Raw genomic sequence first — 21443 nt, 5'->3', positions numbered from 1 at the left:
CCAAAAAGACTTTACCAAGGGTATCGATTGCAGATGACTTTGAAAAGGAACATTGGATAGATAAGGCAATGCCTAAACTGGTGTCCAAAAGTTGGGAAGAACTTGTGATGCTGAAAATAGAAGCAAGAAAAAATATTGCTGATGTTGAAGAAGAATCGCAGGAGTTTGAATAAGACCATGATGAGGTAACAGAATTGCACAATTTAACTTCCTGATTTGGTAAAAGGTGTGACTTAACTTCATTCGGTTCCAAATGCAATCTGGATGACAGATGTGGAATTTAGTTGAATGTCAAATAATTCATAGTTGGTTCCAGATCTGGTTTGGATGGCAAAATGTCAGTGTCTGTCACTTCCAGTTGGAAGGATGTCCCTGGTTTTTCACCTTGTTCTACTGGAAATATGTTCTACTGGTTCATGTGGTCTGACATAAATAGTATCTCAACTGTACTCGTCATAAAGGAGGGTCTTCTTGACATGCAGCACACGGATCCATGTGGGAGGCCCTTACAGCAGATGGCAGTAGCTGTTGTGAGTAAAAGCAAGTATGGTCCTTTACACTTGAGGCTAAGTGAGTTTCTTTGGGAATGCACTTTGATGTATAAAAAGTCTACAGGCTTTAGGCCATGATGGTCCTGTTCTGAGGGTCAATGGACTGCATGCAGAATGACACTATGGTATTTCTGCAAAATATAACACAGAAATTTGCAATATAAAAGTATGGCTTCATCAATATCTTACAATTCTAAGTTGTTAGGGAGAGGGGTAGCAGGCATTCTCATGTGTCTGCCCATGAAGATTTCATGAGGGGACAATTTTCTAGGAGTATTAACTGAACTTTTAACACCAAAACCAAATACAGCTAAAGCTAATGCTTCTGGTCATTTAAAACTAGTTTTCTCACAAACTTTAGCTAATCTTATTTGTATTGTTTGATTGATTCTTTCCACTTTCCCAGAAGCCTGTGGTCTATATGGACAATGGACTTGCAATTTAATTTTCAAAAATCTTAAGTTGCTATATCACTTGACAGGTAAAATGAGAGCCTTGATTGGACTGTATGCAGCAGGGAACACTAAATACAAGAACTGGATCAGTTAAAAATGTTTTTGCTACTGTGTGTGCATCATTCTTTACACAAGGATCTGCTTCTATCCATCCAGAAAAAAATGTCAACCACAACTAGTATGTATCTGAATTTCTGCTCCTAAGGGAGTTCAGTAAAGTCCCACTACAAAAAACAAAAAAAAAACAAAAATAGAATTGTCCCTAATGTTTTTTTTCAGTGACCTAACAGGTGCAGGTATTGATTTAGATATTATGTTCTAAACAAACTGCACAGGTATTTACAAAATGTTGAACAACTTCTGATAGATGAGAGGCATACCAATAAGTGGAAATCTATTTTATTAATGCATTTTTGCACAGATGGAAAGGCTGATGATAGTTTTTACCAAATGATTTAGAAAATTTAGTGGGTCTACTAGTCGACCATATGGATGGTGCCACAAAAGGTCCAGAAAGCAACTGCAGCCATTGCTTATCCACCTTCTTTCTCAGAGTCCTCTGTCTTTACTTACCATGAGAAAAACTTCAGGGAAATGATCATTCGATGGATTCAGAGTTCGATGAATATGGATGGATGCAGAGGTGTTTGATGTTTTCTGTTTTTGACAATGTGATATAGACCCATCTTGTCTACAGTCATGTGAAGTTTTTGAAGATAAAAGCAAATCATCTACATATTGAATCAAAGCAGACCAACAAGGAAACTTAATCTTATCTAATTTTTTTTCATCTCTCTAGAAAAAGATTGGGAGATTCTACATACCCTTGAGGTAGTAAAGTCTAAGTATGGTGTTGTCCTTTATATGTAAATACAAACAGGTATTGACTATTTGGATGTACAGGAATGGAAAAGAAAGTAGATGAAATATTCATCACTGAGAAGGTTGTGGCATCTGAAGGAACAGAAATCAGTATTGTTGCAGGATTAGGAGCAACTGATAATGTCAGTACTAACACAGCATTCACTGCACATAAAAATTGAGCAGACCTATAGGTACTTTTTCCTGGTTTCTAAACAGATAACATAGGAGTATTTTAGGGACTGTGAGTTGGGACAATGATATCTTGCTGTAACAAGGCAGAAATAAAGGTTCAATTTATTTCCCCTGCTTCTACCAACAAAGGATACTAAACTACCATAAGCAGGTGCTCACAAGGTTTTAGTGTTATATACACAACTTCTGAGTCCTTTATGAGCCCTACTTCATTTTCATGGGTAGCCTGGAGCTGCAGAGAGATAACATTTAATTCTTCCATGCCACATTTTTTTCCATTTTTCTCCAACATTATAATAGCAAAAACAGCATCTAAAAATAGTCCATCAGGTATGCAATAAATTATATATCTAGGTTTACATTGTAAATTTCTACATAACAGATTTAGGGGGACAGCATTTACTACCCTAAAAGCATGGTGATCTTTTAGTGAACCAGTTTGAACAGGATTAGTTTCTGGATAATATAAAGGAACTATGACACATCTACACCCCAGATCATGTGTTTAAAAAGTAGAAGGTGTTCAGCATTTGCTTAAGCAATCATAGATCTAGTAGTTCCTGTGTCCACAAGAAATGGGAAAAATGTATTTTGCACTGGTTCATTGACAAAAGGACTATCCAGGTCACTTGGTACCAAGGGAAATTACTGTAGTTAAAATCCAAGGCAAGCAGGACTGTGCACTTGGTACAAATTTAATTAAAACTCCAGTAGTAAAACATGATAAAACAGTTGAAAATGCACAAGAAGGTATAGTTAAGTGCTTTCACCTAGTGAAATACCAGGCTTCCTCAGAACAATGAATCAAACCAATTTCCTTCCTTAAATAGTTCATTAGTACTACTTAATATCAGTGATTCACATGAAAAATAGGAAATACTTAACCCTGTGTTCCCCAATAACTTAGAACAAAATCATTGCCCTATCATATATAATAGAGCAATAAAAACTCGTATTCATGTAGTGCAAGCAAATGCCATGTAAAAGCAATAATAAAAATATCGTAGGTATAAAGTGTATAAAAAAATGCATTGAAAAAATGTGTGCATACAATAATAATTCTTGACTAAATTACATAAAAATGAAACAAAAAGAAGCTAGAGATAAATTTATTGCAGCAAAAACCTAATGTAGCAAATTGTACAATACCTCAGTTACAGTTCTGCTCAACGATTGTATCAGCATTAACAGTGTACTAAAACTCAGTGCATAAGGTGGAGGGAGCGCAGGACATTATGAGGCTAGTCATTATCCGATGTTTCTGGATGTGTGACTGATAATTTTTCTATCTGTCTTAGTGGACACATACCCCAGAAGTGGGATTTCTCATCTGCACATTTTTGGAATGAATTTACTCTTTTATTAGCTGAGTTAAACTTTAAGCTTCTAACTGCAGATTCCCTTTCCTTATTTTTAGATTCTTCTTGCCAGTTATTAAAAGCTGACCAGCAACAGGCCAGTACCTTATTACCTTTTTGTTTTAGTTTATTTTTTATATTTTTTAAAATTGTTATTATCAAAAGTACTTTTTTTTTCTGGAAACTGTAAATTGCTATAATTTTTAGTGAGCTCAGAGCATTTTAGCAAGTAATTACAGCTATCTGTTCTATACATATTAAACGTATACCTGCCTGGAGTCCCATACTCCTGCTCTTTTAAACAACTTGCACTGGTGCCCATTATAAAAACCCACTCTAATACCAAAGGGATGGATATGTTGCTATAATTAGGGTCGATCACATTCACATTGTAGAAATCCTCTTTGTTCCTTTTCTTTATATTTGATTAGAACCTGCACACACTCCTGAGAAAGATACTCTGTCCTTCTGATAAGAATACTCAGTGTTTGTATCTATCGATTAAAGTCCACTAGCACACAATTAAATAGCTTAATGCTGTTAACATGAGTAAATACACACATATCCTAGTTCCCAGATGTATACAACTTACTTGCTCACATTCAATTAAAACCAATGAAGAAAGTTTTAGTAAAGCCGTGGTGGTGCAGCGGTAGCATTGTTGTCTCACAATAAGAGGTTCTCCTGTTCGATTCTCAGCTGGAGTGCCTTCTGTGTGGAGTCTGCATGTCCTTCCTGCAGTCGAGTAGCGTTCGAAAGACATGTGTGAATGGGCGTGTCTTTGTTGAAGGTTGGGCGTCAACCTGGCATTGTAAAAATCTACTGCCAATCATTAGCAGATTGGAGTTCAGCTGTGGTGACCCCTAACTGGGAGAAGCCAAAAGAAAAACAGCAACAACATCTGTAGAGACTTTAGAATCTGCCGAGATTTTAAAATTGCGTATTTGTACACCATAAACTTGCCTGACTGAAAACTTGTCTCTTTTGGGCCTAGTGGCAATTTCTAATTAAGCATCACACAAACAGCTCAGAAGTCTGAGTAGATAAGGTAATAAACTGTTACGGTACCAAATAACTTTCACATGAGACAATTCAGCTGAGAATAACAATCTCCTTTACTGCAAAAAGAAACACTTATGTGGAAGACTAGGAAATCCAGGTCTTGTCTCCTCGAAACTACAGAATGCTTGATATTTTATACTTCCTTTCATTAAATACAACATTATTGCAACAATCATAGAACAACCACTGACCAATGCAAAATAAACACTACAGAGTTAATTTTGCTAAGATCTCCTGACTGCTTGTTTATGACTTTTGATATTAGGCATGAGTTCTGAATTCCATAATAAAACTAGTACATTGGGCAAATCTTTTTACATTTTGTACTCTGTCAGAAATTAAGCAAGTAGCAAATCATAAGATGTATACTTAACATTCAGGAATCCATCTTGTTATGAAAGCATTTTAGAAATGAAATGCACACACTAACATTTTTCCTTCTCTGTACACCTTACCCTTCACATCTGATATTATTAAGATTCCCTTTATTCAGTAATGTAGGATATTTCTTATGTGTTGTATGTTCCAGCTTTTTCTTATTCAGTTTATATAACTCAGTATTCCACTAAGATGGAACTGTTTCCTTTGATGTGCCTGTTTTATACAACAGAATTAATTCAATCATTGTAGATAACTAATTTTCAAAAGTGTTATGACCAACATTTGTTTCATCACTTGATAAAACATATCTGGCAATCATCTTTAACATCTTTTCCTAGTAAATCAATATAGTTAATCATACCACAGTTGATGATTTTTTAATCTGCCCTTTTACTATAAGAGTTAATGCTAAATGAAATGTAATTGGCCTTTTTACTTTAATAGTTGAATGCTAACTGAAATCTCAGTGTACTAACAGAAAAACATAATGCATGTTAGATCTCTCATCTGTTTAGATTTTTGCAGAATGCCCAGATTTTTTGTCTCATAATTTGTCATTTCCTCATAAAATTTGTGATTTCCTGGCAAGTCATTCACAATTGAAGTCAATAAATAATGACACACATTTGAGTTTCAGACTTAATACCCTTAAGAAAATGCATGCTAACATAAAACCCATTATTCCTGCAAATTTCCAAGTTTTTAAGAGCAATATTTAAAATCTGTCCCTATTTTTGGGCCTTTGTTCCCCCAGTATTTTAGCTTTTGTACAGATATTTTGCACTAAGAGGTTGAGAGTTATATATGGTATATTTACAGAAAGCTAAGGCTTCAAGAAGGAAGAGCAAGGAATGCAGAGGCTGAGGCTGGAAGAGGAGGGATCAGGGAAGTGTATTGGGTATAACTGATGAGACTATATAGAAGTAGTCAGGAGAGAGTTAGATGAGTATTGGTAGCAACATTGTTACAACAGAACAGATTATTGGGGTCTGCATGCTCTTCCTGTGTCCATATGGGCTTTTACTGTTCATTTTTCTTTTCGCATCCCAATGACATGTTATAGATCAATTAGTGATCCTTCAAAATGCCAGGACGTGTATATGCCACATGTGAGTGAGTGCGTCCATGTGCCTGGTGATTGACTGACATTCTACATGGGATTAATTTTGTATTTAGTGAGTTCCAAAGTTCCCTATGGTTTCCTAAGGCCTTGAGGTGGATAACGTGGGCAATTTTAAATGTATGTATGTATGAATGAATAAATGAAAAGTCTAAAATCTATTACAGGAAAATAATTTGAGAAGGGCACACAAAGTATTAGAGAAGACCACCTTACATATGGGCACTAGCCATGTCCTAGCATGCTTTTTAGGAAGTACAACCCTTACATATAGGCACTAGCCATGTTTTATTGGATCTATAATAAATCAGTGAACACTTAAAGCAGTGAACGCTGATTTATCGACCCTTTAAAAGCGAAAGCTTGAAATCCAAAGACACGGAAGAGCAATGTTTTTTCCAGGGTTAGTCTTGTCTCTTTCCATCTGGTTCGGTCTTTCTTCCTACTGCCCCCACCTTGTTGGTGAGGCTCCTGATCATGGGACGGCAGAGTTGGGGAAGTTTATTCTCCTCCTGTGTTGGGGGTCCTTAGTGATCTCTTCAGGGATTATGTGATGGAAGCTTTTGCAGAGACAGGCAAACTCTATCTGAGATAACCCTAGTTGAGTGGGGGATTATGGGTAGAGGAGGCAGACCTTGAGAACTAAAGTTATTAGGATATGGCTGGTCTCGGATCCAACAGCCCAACAGAGGTTGAACCAGATGGAAAGAGACAACACAGATCTATCATGCTATGTATAGAACTTTCAATTTTTTGTCTGTTTGCAGTCTAGTTATCCCTCTCACACTCACATAACTAAGTAACAGACTTCTGTCATACAAAGATCATTTTGGGTGAAGAACAAAAAAAAATAGTCCATTTGTTTAAACTTATGCACAGTCCCCAAGATGTACCTGAGCTACTGGCAAATTACAACTTGTAAAGTTTCCTTTCTTGCCAGATATCTGATAGTGTCAACAAAACAAGGAGGTTGGTGTATTGATTCAGAGAAACCTCTCTAACCACCTTTAGGAGAAAGTTAGTATAAGTTCTGAGCCTGGCTATATCATTGTGAATAATCAGAAATGGTTTCTTCAAGATACAGGACACAGAGATAATAGCTATCAGGAGTCCATTCATCCAGTGTTGTTGTCTTACAACAAACTCCATTACTGACCACATGGTTAGCCACTGTTAACCAGACAACTTACTAGTCAATTACAGAATGGAAGTAGATTGCCAATCTTTTTTCCTATAACTAACACACACACACACACACACACACACACACACACACACACACACGCACACGCACACGCACACGCACACATGCAGTTTTAACATATTTATTTACTGCATGCACTCCAGTTTCCTACCAATCTCCAAATACGTGCAGTAGGTAAATAGGTTACTCCAATTTAGAGTAACCTATGTACCTACTGCATGTATTTGGAAAGTGTGAGGAAATGGAATAACTGGAAAATAAAACACACAGACACAGGGAGTACATAAAGACTCCACACAGAAAGTGCCCCAGCCAACAAACTAGGGAACCTTTGACTGTGAGGTTACAGTGCTACTTCCTGTGTCACTGTGTTGCCAAGGCACCATAACTAGTGTTTTCAACAGACAACAGCCCTGCTGAGATTGTAGGGTCAAATGTCAGATTACCAAGACTGTCTGTCATGAAGTTCAAGTCCCTTGACTAGGATGGCCTTGTTAACAGAGAGGGGAGCTGCAATACTCCTTTACAGAACTGCAGGCCCAATTAGTAATGGACCACAGCCTTGGTCAACACAGGATTATGATGAACAGACTTAGCTGGTACATGCACCCTGACTGTGAAATAACTGAGGCCGAAGTCCCACAGATGTTTGGGATACATCAGAGTCACTTGTGCACTGACTGAGCATAGAGGTACAGGATGCCACTTTGCCCAAACTGGGAACTGGGAGGCATAAATCTGATTAGTCGAAAGTTTCCTTGGCAGCTTCTGTCACCTGTGAGTTCTCTACGGGAAGGCCCAGTGAAATAAGGAAGTTTACAAAAGGAGCAAGGCCACGGGGTGGAGCCAGTTGTGTCTCCTATCATAGGAGAAATCCTTGGTTAGGACTTGCAGAGTTTTCTGTACTTCACATTAGCAGTGCTCTGGTATATCAGTATCTTGTTGTTTAAGAACTCTACCCTTGATTGTTATATACTTTGTCTGACAATCTGATGTGGATGACATGTATAAGAATACATACCAGTCTAACATTCCATTTAAATAGCAGAATGGTGAGGGACTCTTATGAAATGCATGGGATACTTTGTGCTCTGTTTCATATAACTTTCTAATGGTCTGAAAAAACTTTTTACTCTTTTGGTTTTGCAGTAATTTCTGTGGCTACTTCACTACCCTGCTATATGTAGTTTAGTGAGGTTCTTAGGTATGACTAGTACTACAACAAGGATATTTATTACTGTTTGTAACATAATAAGGGCATGCCATGTGCTACATATTTCACTTTCTCATTTAATATGCCTAGTTTACTTCACTGTATGCATCTCCTTTCATACAGTGCCTGGCAGTTTAATACAGATGCTTAAGGTTATGAGCTGGTAGTGACCTTTGCCCTATAGCTTTCAGTTTTATTTACTCAGTCTCCATTTTCTGTGAGTTTAAACGAGTCACAAACTAGACAATACTTCTGGGTGCCCTTATAAAGAGGTACTTATGACTTGTGGGTTTACCCAACTAAAAAATAAAAAGTATGCTGTTTATGATAACGATCTCAGTAAACAAATTCAGATTTTGGTACAGTGGAGGTAGTGGTGATAATCTTGCTTACTGTGTTGAGATCTGAACTTCGGAAAGATACTCCATCTTTAGAGATTATTTGCTTAGAGAAGAATTGAATAACGACGTGGGCCATCTTTTTTTCCAGACCTGTAAAGTAAACAGATGGTTTCTGTAGGGTAGTCAAGGTAAACTGGTTAATAGCTAGGAACAATGAAGTCAGGAGAACAATATAGTTGAGGTGGCTATACATGGTTGTGATGGTATATGCTTGTACACCTTGAAGAACAGTGTCCTTTGGGAACCATGGCCAGTAATGTAGAAATTGTCTCAACTGGTGCAAAATGCCGAGTAGCAATAGTTCCATCACTTAGCTTCTCAGTTTTTGCATCTGTGTGTATCAGCATCTCTTTAAAAGCAGTTTATGGGAGTCTCTTCTCAGTTTTCAATGACATATGAAATGGGGCAAGAACTAATAGCTCATATTTGATGGCACTTCCCATTGATTTAGACTGGGAGGGGGGTAGGTTAACAGAATTTGGGGATCTGAGCAGTAATATCTGAAAAAGGAAGCTATAAAACAAACTGCAGAAAAGCCAAATAAACCTTGTCACTTTGTGTGACCTATATGTGAATTTGTAATGGAAGTGCCTGAGAAAAGTAGATATTTAGTGGCAGAGTAAATAAAATGGAGCTTTATAATTTTGGAGTTAATAGATGTTGTCTTTGAGTAATAAGATGTAATGATGATGAAAGTATAACTAAATTAAATGGTACATGCATTGTATGTAACCTTTTACTCTTTCATATCTTATATTCAGACAGGCTACAAATCAAATTTTACTGGAATTTTATAATCTGTTTTACAATTTATGAAGGCCATTGTTTTCATGAGGTGGCAGGTGGCAATCCTGATTTTGCTTTCAGCTCTTCTTTCATAGGATTACCTTAAATGGTGGCATTCCTTATCCTTGAACTACAACGCACTGAATGCTATTCAGATGATGTTATTTGTGACAGACTCAGTTGTCATAGAAATAAATTTGCCTCTCACACTTGCTTTTTCTTGAGAGGGATATTTTACTGTGTCCAATGTGCATAGACTATGGAGTTACATAACTGTGGGGATTGTTGGGCTTTACCAACTTCTGAAATAAAACAGAAAAAAAATAATATTTTAATGTGACCATGTATTTCAGCCATTGCCCCAATTCATGATAGTACTGTAATATGCACCTACTAAAGAAACCTTGCATCCCATCAGGATCATTCAAGTTAACTTCTAGTTATCATTCAGTTATCATTCAGTAAAAACTGAGTTTTCACCTCAATGTAGATTTATCTTTACATTTATACTTACTTCTTCTAAACAATATTGCATGGATGCATGTACAGTAAGTATAAAACTGTTGAACACAACGTGAATAATGACAAATCACTCTTTGCAAATTTCAGATCACCTAACAGCAAAACCTCTACATCATCAACCATTCCAAAAAAGCATAGCAAAAATCCCAAAAAGGAGAGGTAAGTTGACAAATACACAAGAAGCAGCCGTACTGTAATGTCTGATGTCTAAGCATTATTGTGTATCTTTTTAGTCTTCCATAATTGGTTTAATTCAGACTTGTCAGTGAGTAAAACCCATTTGCTTGACACAAGTCACCAGTGTTGTAGTGTAATGCTAGGCATTCAGCAATGTCTGTAATCTACCTTACATATTCTGTGTGAAGTAGTAATTCTTCAAAAGTCTTCTTCCATTTTTCATTCTCTGCTTACTTACTAAGCCTGCCAGTACTTTTATATTGCCCCAATCGTCAGATGATAATATTGTATTACGTCACAATGGTTGAGATGTGCTAAACATAAACATGCAGCAAACTATTGAGTGCTTTGATACAGATACCCTTCTTGTGAAACAGACAATCCTGAGCTAGCATGTAGGAAGGAAACAACTAACTCGGTGATAGTAGGCTAATGAAGTCTGGCACTGGAATGTAAATATATTTCCCTTGGCGTAAAAGAGATGACGGTACAATTTTCCTGCCTGCAATCTTTCACTGCATATAAAGAGTACACACTGTGACTTTCAATCTGTCAGGCTGTTATGATTCTGAAGCCTAATAAATCAGCCTCACACATTTCAAGTTATATCCTCATGACATACAGTTACATATTTTATGCATGTGGCATTGCCCATGCAGGGCTCATCTTAGGCCATTTGAGCTTGTTTGTTCCAATGGAGCCCCACGTCTACAGATGAACCCATACTATGTGCATCTGCATGTGTTGTCTTTCTTGTGTTTTATTTGCTAGCAGTGAAATGTAGTTTTGTTTGGAACATGCTGTGCAAATTAGCCACAATAAATCAATAGATTCCTGTCCCAGAGACTTCCCATACTCTGGAACAAACTACCTATCTATATCAGACAAATCTCCTCATTAGCACTCTTCAAGGAAAATCTTGATGATTGGATGGGAAATAGGAAATTCACCCCAGGGATCACTTCTGTGGCTCTGCTTGACAGGGGCACAGGAAAATAATTTTCTTGGGTGGCAAAAGCCAGGGTACTGTTTGGCTAGGCTTATATAGGCCCTAGGGCCAATAGCCTAGTACCTACCTATGAACCTATGAACCTATAATACTTTCTATCTGCCCCTTTACCCCTCGGCTCACTGCTCCAGTGACTGCGATTCTGTCTGGACTGGCTGTTCTGCATGTGCAAATTGCTCTATCATCCCCCCACAACACAGGTTCCAGTTTGCTGTGCTAACATACCAGTTAAACTGTACTTTTGGTTTCCTTTGCAATCAGCATGGCAAATGCATGTGACGGCTGGCAAGATGAAACCTATATTTTTGTGTGTAGTCAGTGTTTTAGTGGGTTTTTACATTTAAAGTAATAAAAACACAAATTTGTTTCCTTTTTTGTTCATGGTGGTTCTGCTTGTGAAAGTTTTCATGTTACTGCAACTAGTTTGCTTTATGAATAAAGTTATTTATGTTGTAAAAGTGCTACTGTAACGTAATAAACCTTCCTGAAAACAATTCTAAATGATATTCCCCCGGATTTACTAATCTTCCATGCAGGACTAGCTTAGTCCTGCACGGAAGCGACCGTTTAGGAGCAGGACGGCAGCACGCCATGCATAATAATGAGGCACGCTGCCTGAGCTCCTAATCTTACATGGAGCATGTAAGAGTGCAGGGGGTGTGTCTGAGAGCAGAGCCCTCAGAATATACATACCCCCACAATGCAGAATAGCAGAAAGGGGTAAGAAATGAGTGAGACCACTCATAGGTCCACATATCTCCACCAACAGTTCCCCATGTGTACAACAGCAACAGTATATATAAGTAAAATGAAGAAACCCTTTTATTTTTATTTTTTTAATCTGATTAAAGCTAACTGTAGGTGCGCGGGTGTGCCCATCGCTGAGCTATGGTTAATGTAGCTTAAATGGCTGAAGAGGATAACAAGGAAGATATATACAAATGAAGCAGCTTAGCACTAATGTAGTGAGCAGAGCATTCGCCTTACGAGCAGGCATTCACGGTTTGAGTTCCACTGCAGCAGATTCCATTTTCCATGGCAAAGCACGTTAGTAGTAATATTTATGTTGCATAACCTACTAAATAACATATTTTTATGAACTGGAGTACTGCAGTAAATGCACATGTGAGGTGTCAGTGTCATAATGAATAAGGCACTAGTAAGCAGGTTTAAGCACAAATAAGCAGTAGTAAGCATATTTAAGCACTAGTTAGCAGGCATAAGCCCATTTGCACGGCGGTAAGCAATGCCTACACTGGTTAAGCAATTGTAAAGCTAACTCTCTGTAAGCAGATGTAAAGGCAGGTTAGCAGTGCTTACCGTCGCACAGACCTGCTTACAAATGCTCAAAAGTGCCTTAATCACTCAGTATGCAACGGCCCTTGTTCTGGCCATCAACAAAATAAACAACCATGCAGGTCTAGAACCCAGGATCCCATACACCATAGTCACAGTAGTTAACCACCAAGCCATCACAAAAGTACAGAAGAATAAGGTATCAGCAAACAAGTCCTCACCATAGCAAAACCAAACTGAACCTGTGAAAGGAATCAGTATACAGTTATATGTTCCATGACCCATACATAACATAAATATGTGAACTGGAGTACAGCAGTAAGTCCAGAAGTGAGGTGTAATTGTAATAGAAGTCCCCAATAAAACACAAGGACCCCATAGAGTGTACATACACATAAATCGTGGATAACTGGCCGATATATAAGATGCAATGAACAAGAAATCAATGCCCAAAAGGAAATATAATGCAAAGTCTAATGTAAGCAATGCTAAGCATTGCACAGGCCAGCTTGGGAGGTGTAACCAATGTGTAGACCAGCTAACTCAATGTGCCCAGTGGTATACCCCTTTAAACATTGCCAACCCTAGTTAAGCAGGTTTGCCCATAGCTTAGCCTTTTCAAAACCGGCCAATCACAGAAAAGTGTGGGAAATCGGCCCTACTTAAACCCAAGAGGCGGGAATACATCTCATAACTGGCTGTAGCTTCCCCTTGCAGGCACTATGGCTGTAAGGGGAGAAGGTGTGCGCTTCCAGGTGCAGCCCTGGTGCAACCAGAAGTCCAAGGTCATGGCAGGACTCCTAGTTAAAGACCATGCTCAGAGACTGCTGCAGGGCCAGTACCAGGGCTCCCAATATAAGGTGGAGGCCTGGGTCCATCTCATCCGTGTCTTCACCAGTGCCACTGGCATACCCAGAACTGGTGAGTAGGTCAGGCACCACTATGCTGACCTTAAGCGGCATAAGAGGGACCTATTGCAGGAGTGGCTCCAAGAGGCTAGAGCATCAGGGGATGTTCCAGATGTAAGTATTACCCCAGTATGTGTGTAATAATTGTCAGCTCAGGTATATCATGGATAGGTATGGCTAAATATTCCTCTTATGTCACCCACAGCTGCAATGGAGCGGGCTGCGAACCAGGAGGCCCACATCAGTCGCCTGGCGAGGATGTGACGCGAGGCAGGTCAGTAATACTCATGCATTTACTGTCACAGGAAATAAAAATAAAAGTAGTAGTAAATTAATTGCTAGTATAAAATCTGTATTGTTCAAGGCAAGTACTGCAAACACTACAGAATATGGCAGTAAGAGTCTCATATTGTTTGTAAGTCAATAAAAGTGTAATAGCCTGACAAAACAGGTCTAACTGCTGGACTGCATGTGTATATCCTGGTATCATATGATAATGTAGATATGCAATCACGTAATAGTACTGTAGTATTAAGCACTGTTACCCACACTGTGTAGCATAAATTGAATGTGTAGGAATGCCTGTATATCACAGGTGTAATCCCCAGAGGCCATTTAGTACAACTGAGAGACACATAGACAGTAAACAGGGAAAATGCAGACAACAAAAACTGAATAGTATATGCAACTGGGCTGTGAACTGTTGTTTTTTTAGCGCACACACAGCCACGGTTCGAATCCGGCCAGTGGTAGTAGTCTGCATACAGAATCATTCCCCACAACTGTACAGATATGTCCAGAATGTCTATTAAAGTGGCCCATATATGTTGTGTATCAACCTGTCCCCCTGGGAAATCAGTGGGATGATCATAGACGTATAGGCAGCAAACAGGAAATACAACTGATTGACACACAGCTATGATAACAAAGCTAGCACACTGGCAACTCCCCATTACATTATGTGACTAAGAAGCCACATATTTCCCATTTACACTCCAACTTGTCAAGCTATGGTCAGAGTGTGTACAATAACAGAGTGAAATGTATGTGCATAATAGTAATCTGGAATCTGGTACTGTGTGTGGGAACATTTAGGTAGTGCTAATAAACATTCCTCCTACAAGTCTGTCAGATACCAACACTGTGCCCAGAAATACAAGAATGATATGCAGTTGCTCTGAATAATGAGGTATTACACATCACTTTCACCCACACTGTACCACAACATATAACTGTCTAGGAAATCTGTATAAGAGTGTTGTAATACAATGTCAGAATGCAAAAGCACAGGGGATTAATAAGACAGAAAGCAGATAGGAAATATACATCAATATCTATATAGCAGACACAACTGTGATGGACAGTGTTTAAGTTGTAGCAGACACAGCCATGGTCTGAATCCTGAGAGTGGAATTAGGCTGCATACAGATACATACCCCACAACTGTACAGATGAGGCCAGAATGTCCAGTATATGTGCCCATATTTGCTGCCTGCCCCCCCTTGTCCCCCTGGTAAATCTGTGGGATGATCCCAGATGTTTAGCCAGCAAACGGAATACAAGTTATTGGCAAACATCTATGAGAACACACCTGTCACTGTAGCAACCCCCACAACTGTTAGGAGAGTAATATGTCAAGTATGTCCTATCTACACTCCCATGTTGTCAAGCTGTGACCAGAGTGTGTACAGTAACAGAGTGAGATGTATGTGCATGATACTAATGTGTAATCTAGAACTTTGTGTGGCAACAGTCAGGTAGTGCTAACAAACATTGCTCCCACAGGTATGTTGGATACGAACACTGTGCTGTGAAATACAGACCATTATAACATGTACTGGTACTGTTCACTCTGGTATTGTAGGGAATTGTGAGTGTTGCAGTTTCTCTGAATAATAAAGTATCACTGGTCACTATCACCCACACTGCACTACATAATATAACTGTGTAGGAAAGCATGTATATGTGTGTGTCAGGTCACTAAAGGTGGAAGAGGGCAATATTCTAGATCTGTCCAGGCACACCAGCATGTGGTCAATACATGGCCAGAGTCTGTGCAGGAAGAGTTGGATAGCATAGTGCAAAACATGAACCCGGCATCTGGGAGTATGTGTACAAACAGTTAGTTAGTGTTAACAAACATTCCCTCCACAGGTATACCAGGTAAGTGGTGTATACTGCAGCTAATACCTGTCCATGTGTAATGATGACGACAGCTATATCACTGTCCAAACTAAGGCTATAGGGTATGCAGTAAGGCTTGTAAGGTACAGATAATAGCACTGACTAGGAAAGCAATGTGGACTACTGGAATATACTAGTTGCTAACTGACATCTTTCTCTCCCCCCACCATATCTCCAACAATAATCAACATACCCACCCCAATTGGTATGTAATGACACCTATGTTCTTTTAATGTCCAATTGTTTGATAAAATGTTAATGGTTCCCATGCATGTGCTATATTGAATTATTCCAACATTGGTGGCATGGTGCCATCATTGTACCTGCATGCTGTTCTTATTACCACTGTGGTCCCATATATGCATGTGTTCTGTTTGCTATGCAACTATTCCGTATCTGGTGTCTGGGTTAATGGGAATATCTATGCATGCTGTTATACCTAACCCTGGAATGTGTTGACTATTACTAACCCACAAATGATGATGAAATGTAAACACTATAGCACACTTGGGAAGGCCGGTCCCAGCGGACCCACCTGTCCCACCTCAGCTGGCTGTGGCACTGGGCACCAGCATGTCTGGGGCCCAACCTGGGACCTCCCTGTCCGTTGGTCCTGCACCACCTTTGGGTGGAACCACCTCAGGGGATGGGGCTTGCCTCCCATGGGAGTGGGCGCAGACAGGCACCTGTCACCCATCACCAGGTCGGGGTCGTGGTGCCTAGAGCAGTTAACGAACAGTTTGGTGATCTTCTACACCAGCTCGATGGCTGTGTGTCACGATTAGAGAGTCAGCCTGACTCTGTGACTCACCTTTGGGGCTGTGAAGGTGCAGTGGTGACTGCCCATAGGTGGGGACCTCAGTCCCACTGTTACCACGAGGGGGCTTGTGTTCTTCTGATATCCCAACACCCCGCCCCATCAAGGTTTTTACCCCCCACGTGTCATATACCGCCCCTGTATGCATCTTGTTTGCCTTGTCTGTTAAGCTACCCAACATACCTCCCCAAATATACCTACTACCCCTCCCAACATCTCACTCTCATCTGAAAAAAATGGCAATCTGTTCCCACAAAAAAATCTTGCCCCATACATAGCTGTCCATTTCACACACGTGTCTGCTGGACACATGTAATCCAGTCTAATTGGCATCACAACTTATTATTGTTGTCCTCACCCCTCTCCCAGGGGTTTGAGTGTCCAAACCTACCTCCAAATTCAGTGTATATGCACAGCTGTTGCTGTAGAAGAAATGAGAAGCTATGGATCTTCCCTACACCCTTTATGCACATCCCTGCCTATTTTCCCTACTGTCTTTCCCTGTTTGTGCCCCTTTTTCATCACTTTCCTATCAACCCTCTTTTCTTTTCTTTTAAAGAAATTTGCATGGGGTAAGCGGGAGTAAGCACTTTTAAGCAGCAGTAAGCGGGTTTAAGCCTGTTTGCATGGGGGTAAACAATGCCTACACAGGTTAAGCAATACAGAAGCTAACTGAGTATAAGAAACTGTACCTGGAAATTAACAGTGCTTACCTCTACGCAAACCCACTTACAACTGCTTTAAAGTGCCTTAATCACTCTGTATCCATGTTTTGCCCAGCAACAAAATAAACAGCCTCTGCAAGGCTCGAACCCAGTACCCTGCACACCATAGGCAAACTTACTTACCACTAAGCCATGCCAAATATACATAACCCTGATGGTTTCACAAACATATCATCCAGTTCAGACATTAAACAGTACAGACAATGTATTCCACCATTTAGATGTATGTGTGTGTGTAAATATATTAATATCTAAACAGATACAACATATATATATATATATATATATATATATATATATATATATGCACAAATATAAATATATCTGAACATATACACATGCAAATGGCTACATCAACACATATATATGTCTACATCTATATGTCAACATATACACACCAAGCTACATATATGTAAGCAGATATATATATATATATATATATATATATATATATATATATATATATATATATATATATATATATATATATATATATATATATATATATATATATGTATATATATGTAGGTATATATATATATATATATATATATATATATATATTTATATTTATATATATGTAAGCAGATATATATATATATATATATATATATATATATATATATATATATATATATATATATATGTAGGTATATATGGACATACATGTGTAGATATCAATGGGAGATTAACTAAAATATGTATATCCACATGCACCGTTAATGGGGTTGAGAGGCCCCAAACAATATACGTCTTGTACGAATAGGTATACCCACCCCCCCACAGCCAAACAGGTCCGCCCTGCAATATACTACCAAGTGTTGCAGATCCCATAACCAGGACCTGACACGACATGGGTGCAAGATGTTAACAGTATTACACCCAACCTGCATAATGTCAGGCTGGTATTGGTAACATATCATGCAGTACAGTCTGGATCCCATAGGAAATGTAAATAGTGGAAGCTATCAACATCCCCAGGATAGATATACACAGACATATATGCAGATGCAGATATATATGTACATATATATAGATATACATGTGACTACACATACACACACAGAGATATGTACAGTAAGATACTTATGTAGCAGGTGCAGACAATATTTATTTTATTTTTTATTTTATTTTACATTTGTTAACCGGGAATGTCCGACTGGACGCAGGTCCATTTTCAGTGGAGGCCCGGGGAGAAAAGCTCCGAGCAAACAATACAATTCAATAGTGAAAACACAGCAGCATCTAAAGATACATAATAGTAATATACATATAGGATACATATATGCAGTACATACAGTATATAGTACAGTATATGGGCGTGCTTTCATTGAAGGTTGAACGTCGAGCTGGCACCTCTGCGTTTGTTAAAATCTACTGCCAATAATTAGCGGACCGGAGTTCCGCTGTGGCAACCCCTAACCGGGAAAAGCCGAAAGATAACAACAACAAGAACATAAAAGAACATTCCAACATAAGTGAGCAGTGAATATATAAAAAGAAAAAAAAAAGAAATTTTTTTTTTCTCTCAAGTTGGGTAGCAAGCAATAGATACTAAGCAGATTACTGGCAACAGGACATAGGGAGGAGTCAATAATCCCTAGCAGCAACCTAGCACCAACACAGTGATATCGTCTAGCCTGGGGAGTAACATGTGCAGTGCCAATTAGTTATGTAGTGTGTTTTGAGAAGTTTTTTAAATTTGGAAGTAGAGGTGGTAGAGGTAAGGTGGCTTGGGAGTGAGTTCCATGTTCTAGCAATAGAGCAGGAAAGAGAGATGGGTGGAACAGCCACTATGCCTGCAGTTAACACCTTAACGTCTGGACACTGGATGAGCCACGCATACAAATGACAGTCGTTGCCTGCAACATATACCCACATTGAGGTCATAGGATAAAACACCACACGCAGGTCTGGAGAAATGGAAAACCATTATTTGTGTACTATTACAGATTTATATGCCATGTCATATAGCTGTTCAGACACTGACATCCATATAAACAGAGCAATGCAACTGTCAAACAGTTATACTAATACAGTAGTCTGGAAAGGTTCACAACTGTTGCTGTCCAGGCCAAGCCCTTCAAATAGTACAATAGCAAAGACAGACTGGGCCACAGGATACCAAACAATCAACAGTAAGTAATGCAGGTGTATAGTTCAGCAGCCTCTATCTACACTCTGTACACACTCACTAGGTGGTAAAGACTTCAGTTGACCAAATGGGATGTAACTGTTACATAACAAGGCATAACTGACACCATCACAAGCGCACTGACAAACAGAACAGTCTGTATGGCAGGAGGCAGTAGGCCTGCATTAACCCAATTTATGTAAGTAATGTCAAGATAAGCGAAATGTATGGTACTGTACATCCAGATACCTTAAGGTAGCTCACCCCTGATACCCCCACATTTTGTAACAGCCTAGGTTATGTATGGTGCATCCCCCCTAGACTCAATAATACAAGGCCATATGTCACTGTTACATACACTGGCCTCTGGAGTGCATATGGGCACACATGTATGGTGTAGGTGAAGCCCACATATATATGGCCCCAACCCCACCATATGTGTGGGGGATACAACAGCAGTGGACTGCTGGCAGGAATGGCAGCGTGATATACGTATATGTGCATCTGTATCACTATCTGTATATGTGTAGCCATATATTGCTCTGTATATGTATATATCTGGGTGTGTATATGTATATCTATGTACATATACATACCCATCTATATATGTCAATATGTATATATGTATATATCTATATAGATATCTGAATAATTATATATACATATATTTCCACCATATGCCCTGAACATGGTGTGTAGGCCTACCTCAGCCCCTATAGTCCCAATTACATAGTGCAAGGGGATGTCAGGTATGTTTAGCAGGTATATCAGTAGACTACTGCTACTGTAATAGTGATTGTCTTCCCAGACATGGTGTGTGGGAGGTCACATCTGCTTTTCACATGTGCGCCATTGGTTACTGACAGACATCCAAAGGACATCATAATACAGTACCGCTGTTAGCACATAATGCTACTGTGGACTACAGCAGAGATATTGTCCAATATATGTGGACATTCTGACACATTCTGGACAGTCCAGAGGTATACACAGGACACCTTAGTGCAAAACATGTGGACCAAGGCTGACAATGTGGATGTTAGCCATGTAGATGGGTATAGCAAGTAACGACTGGTATACATATACCCCCATAGGTTATGCATTCACACACCCCTGTCTGTCCTGACGCATACTAACCACTGGTACAGAGGTGCCATGGCCACATACTACCCACTAGATATTGACATACATCTGTACAGCATCCCACTGATCTGTCTGGCATATGTGACTGTTAAGGGAGGCCCGACAGCAGTACATCTGGCAAGTATCTGGACATGACATCTCACTGGGTAAGTACACTAAGCTGATAGACATGTAACAAAGCACTGCACAGGCTACAGACAGACTGGCTCAACACTGGCCTACATTTCCTATGGGGGAATGCACATGTACTTGCATATATAGCAGGTTCTACAGGCATGTCACATTACAGGATAAGATACACCTGTGTGACAGTGCATAGTTACATCCAATGTGAACACAGCCACAGCCACATATGGTATGCTAGCATATTATTATAGTATATGGACTATCTGTACAGCACCATCCTCATATGTGCCACTCACACACAAACCCTACATATACTGGGTCACTACACAGTGTGGTCTGATGCCTGTCTGTGGTATAGGACATGCGTGTGTATGGACCTACAAACACGTAAGCCGATATGGTAACATACAGTGGAGCAGCATGAAACATCAGATAGGATGGGACCAAGAACAATGACATCTACCACAGTCTGTACACAGGCCAAAGTGCATATTAACATTACACACACTGTAGACATTCAACATAAGTATACAGACCTCAGTACTGTACGTACAACCACAGAATGTCCAGGTTATGTAATCAAATATAACCCCTACTGTACATAACATGTGTAGCAGTCTGATATCTCACTGGCTTATCAGATATGCTGTCACTAATTATGGTGTACAGCACATACGCACCTCTTAATGCTTGACGTATATATAAAGGTTGACAGAGATGTGGCTGGAAGCACATACACAGGGCCAATATTGACATGTTGCTGTGATAACCCTCATAGATTTACTGTTGTAACAGGGTTTGTTGCAACATATGTC

The 21443-nt window shown here is 39.3% G+C and overlaps 1 protein-coding gene across 4 annotated transcripts in view; it reads left to right on the top strand.

The window, feature by feature from the left end:
• LOC122792228 (transcription elongation factor A protein 3-like) overlaps positions 1-21443 on the top strand; it is a 1160229-nt gene that overhangs the window by 383505 nt on the left and 755281 nt on the right. For all 4 annotated transcript variants that reach the window (XM_044059974.1, XM_044059973.1, XM_044059975.1 and 1 more), the window contains exon 5: positions 10197-10268. In XM_044059974.1, the coding sequence (XP_043915909.1) occupies positions 10197-10268 (72 nt within the window). The remainder of the gene's footprint in view (positions 1-10196; positions 10269-21443) is intronic.

The sequence above is a fragment of the Protopterus annectens genome, chromosome 1.part2 (genome assembly GCF_019279795.1).
Source record: "Protopterus annectens isolate FY-2018-M chromosome 1.part2, PAN1.0, whole genome shotgun sequence".
NCBI classification, from domain to species: domain Eukaryota; kingdom Metazoa; phylum Chordata; order Ceratodontiformes; family Protopteridae; genus Protopterus; species Protopterus annectens.
Note: the sequence above shows the minus strand (reverse complement) of the source record. Positions and strands in the feature narration are given on the sequence as shown.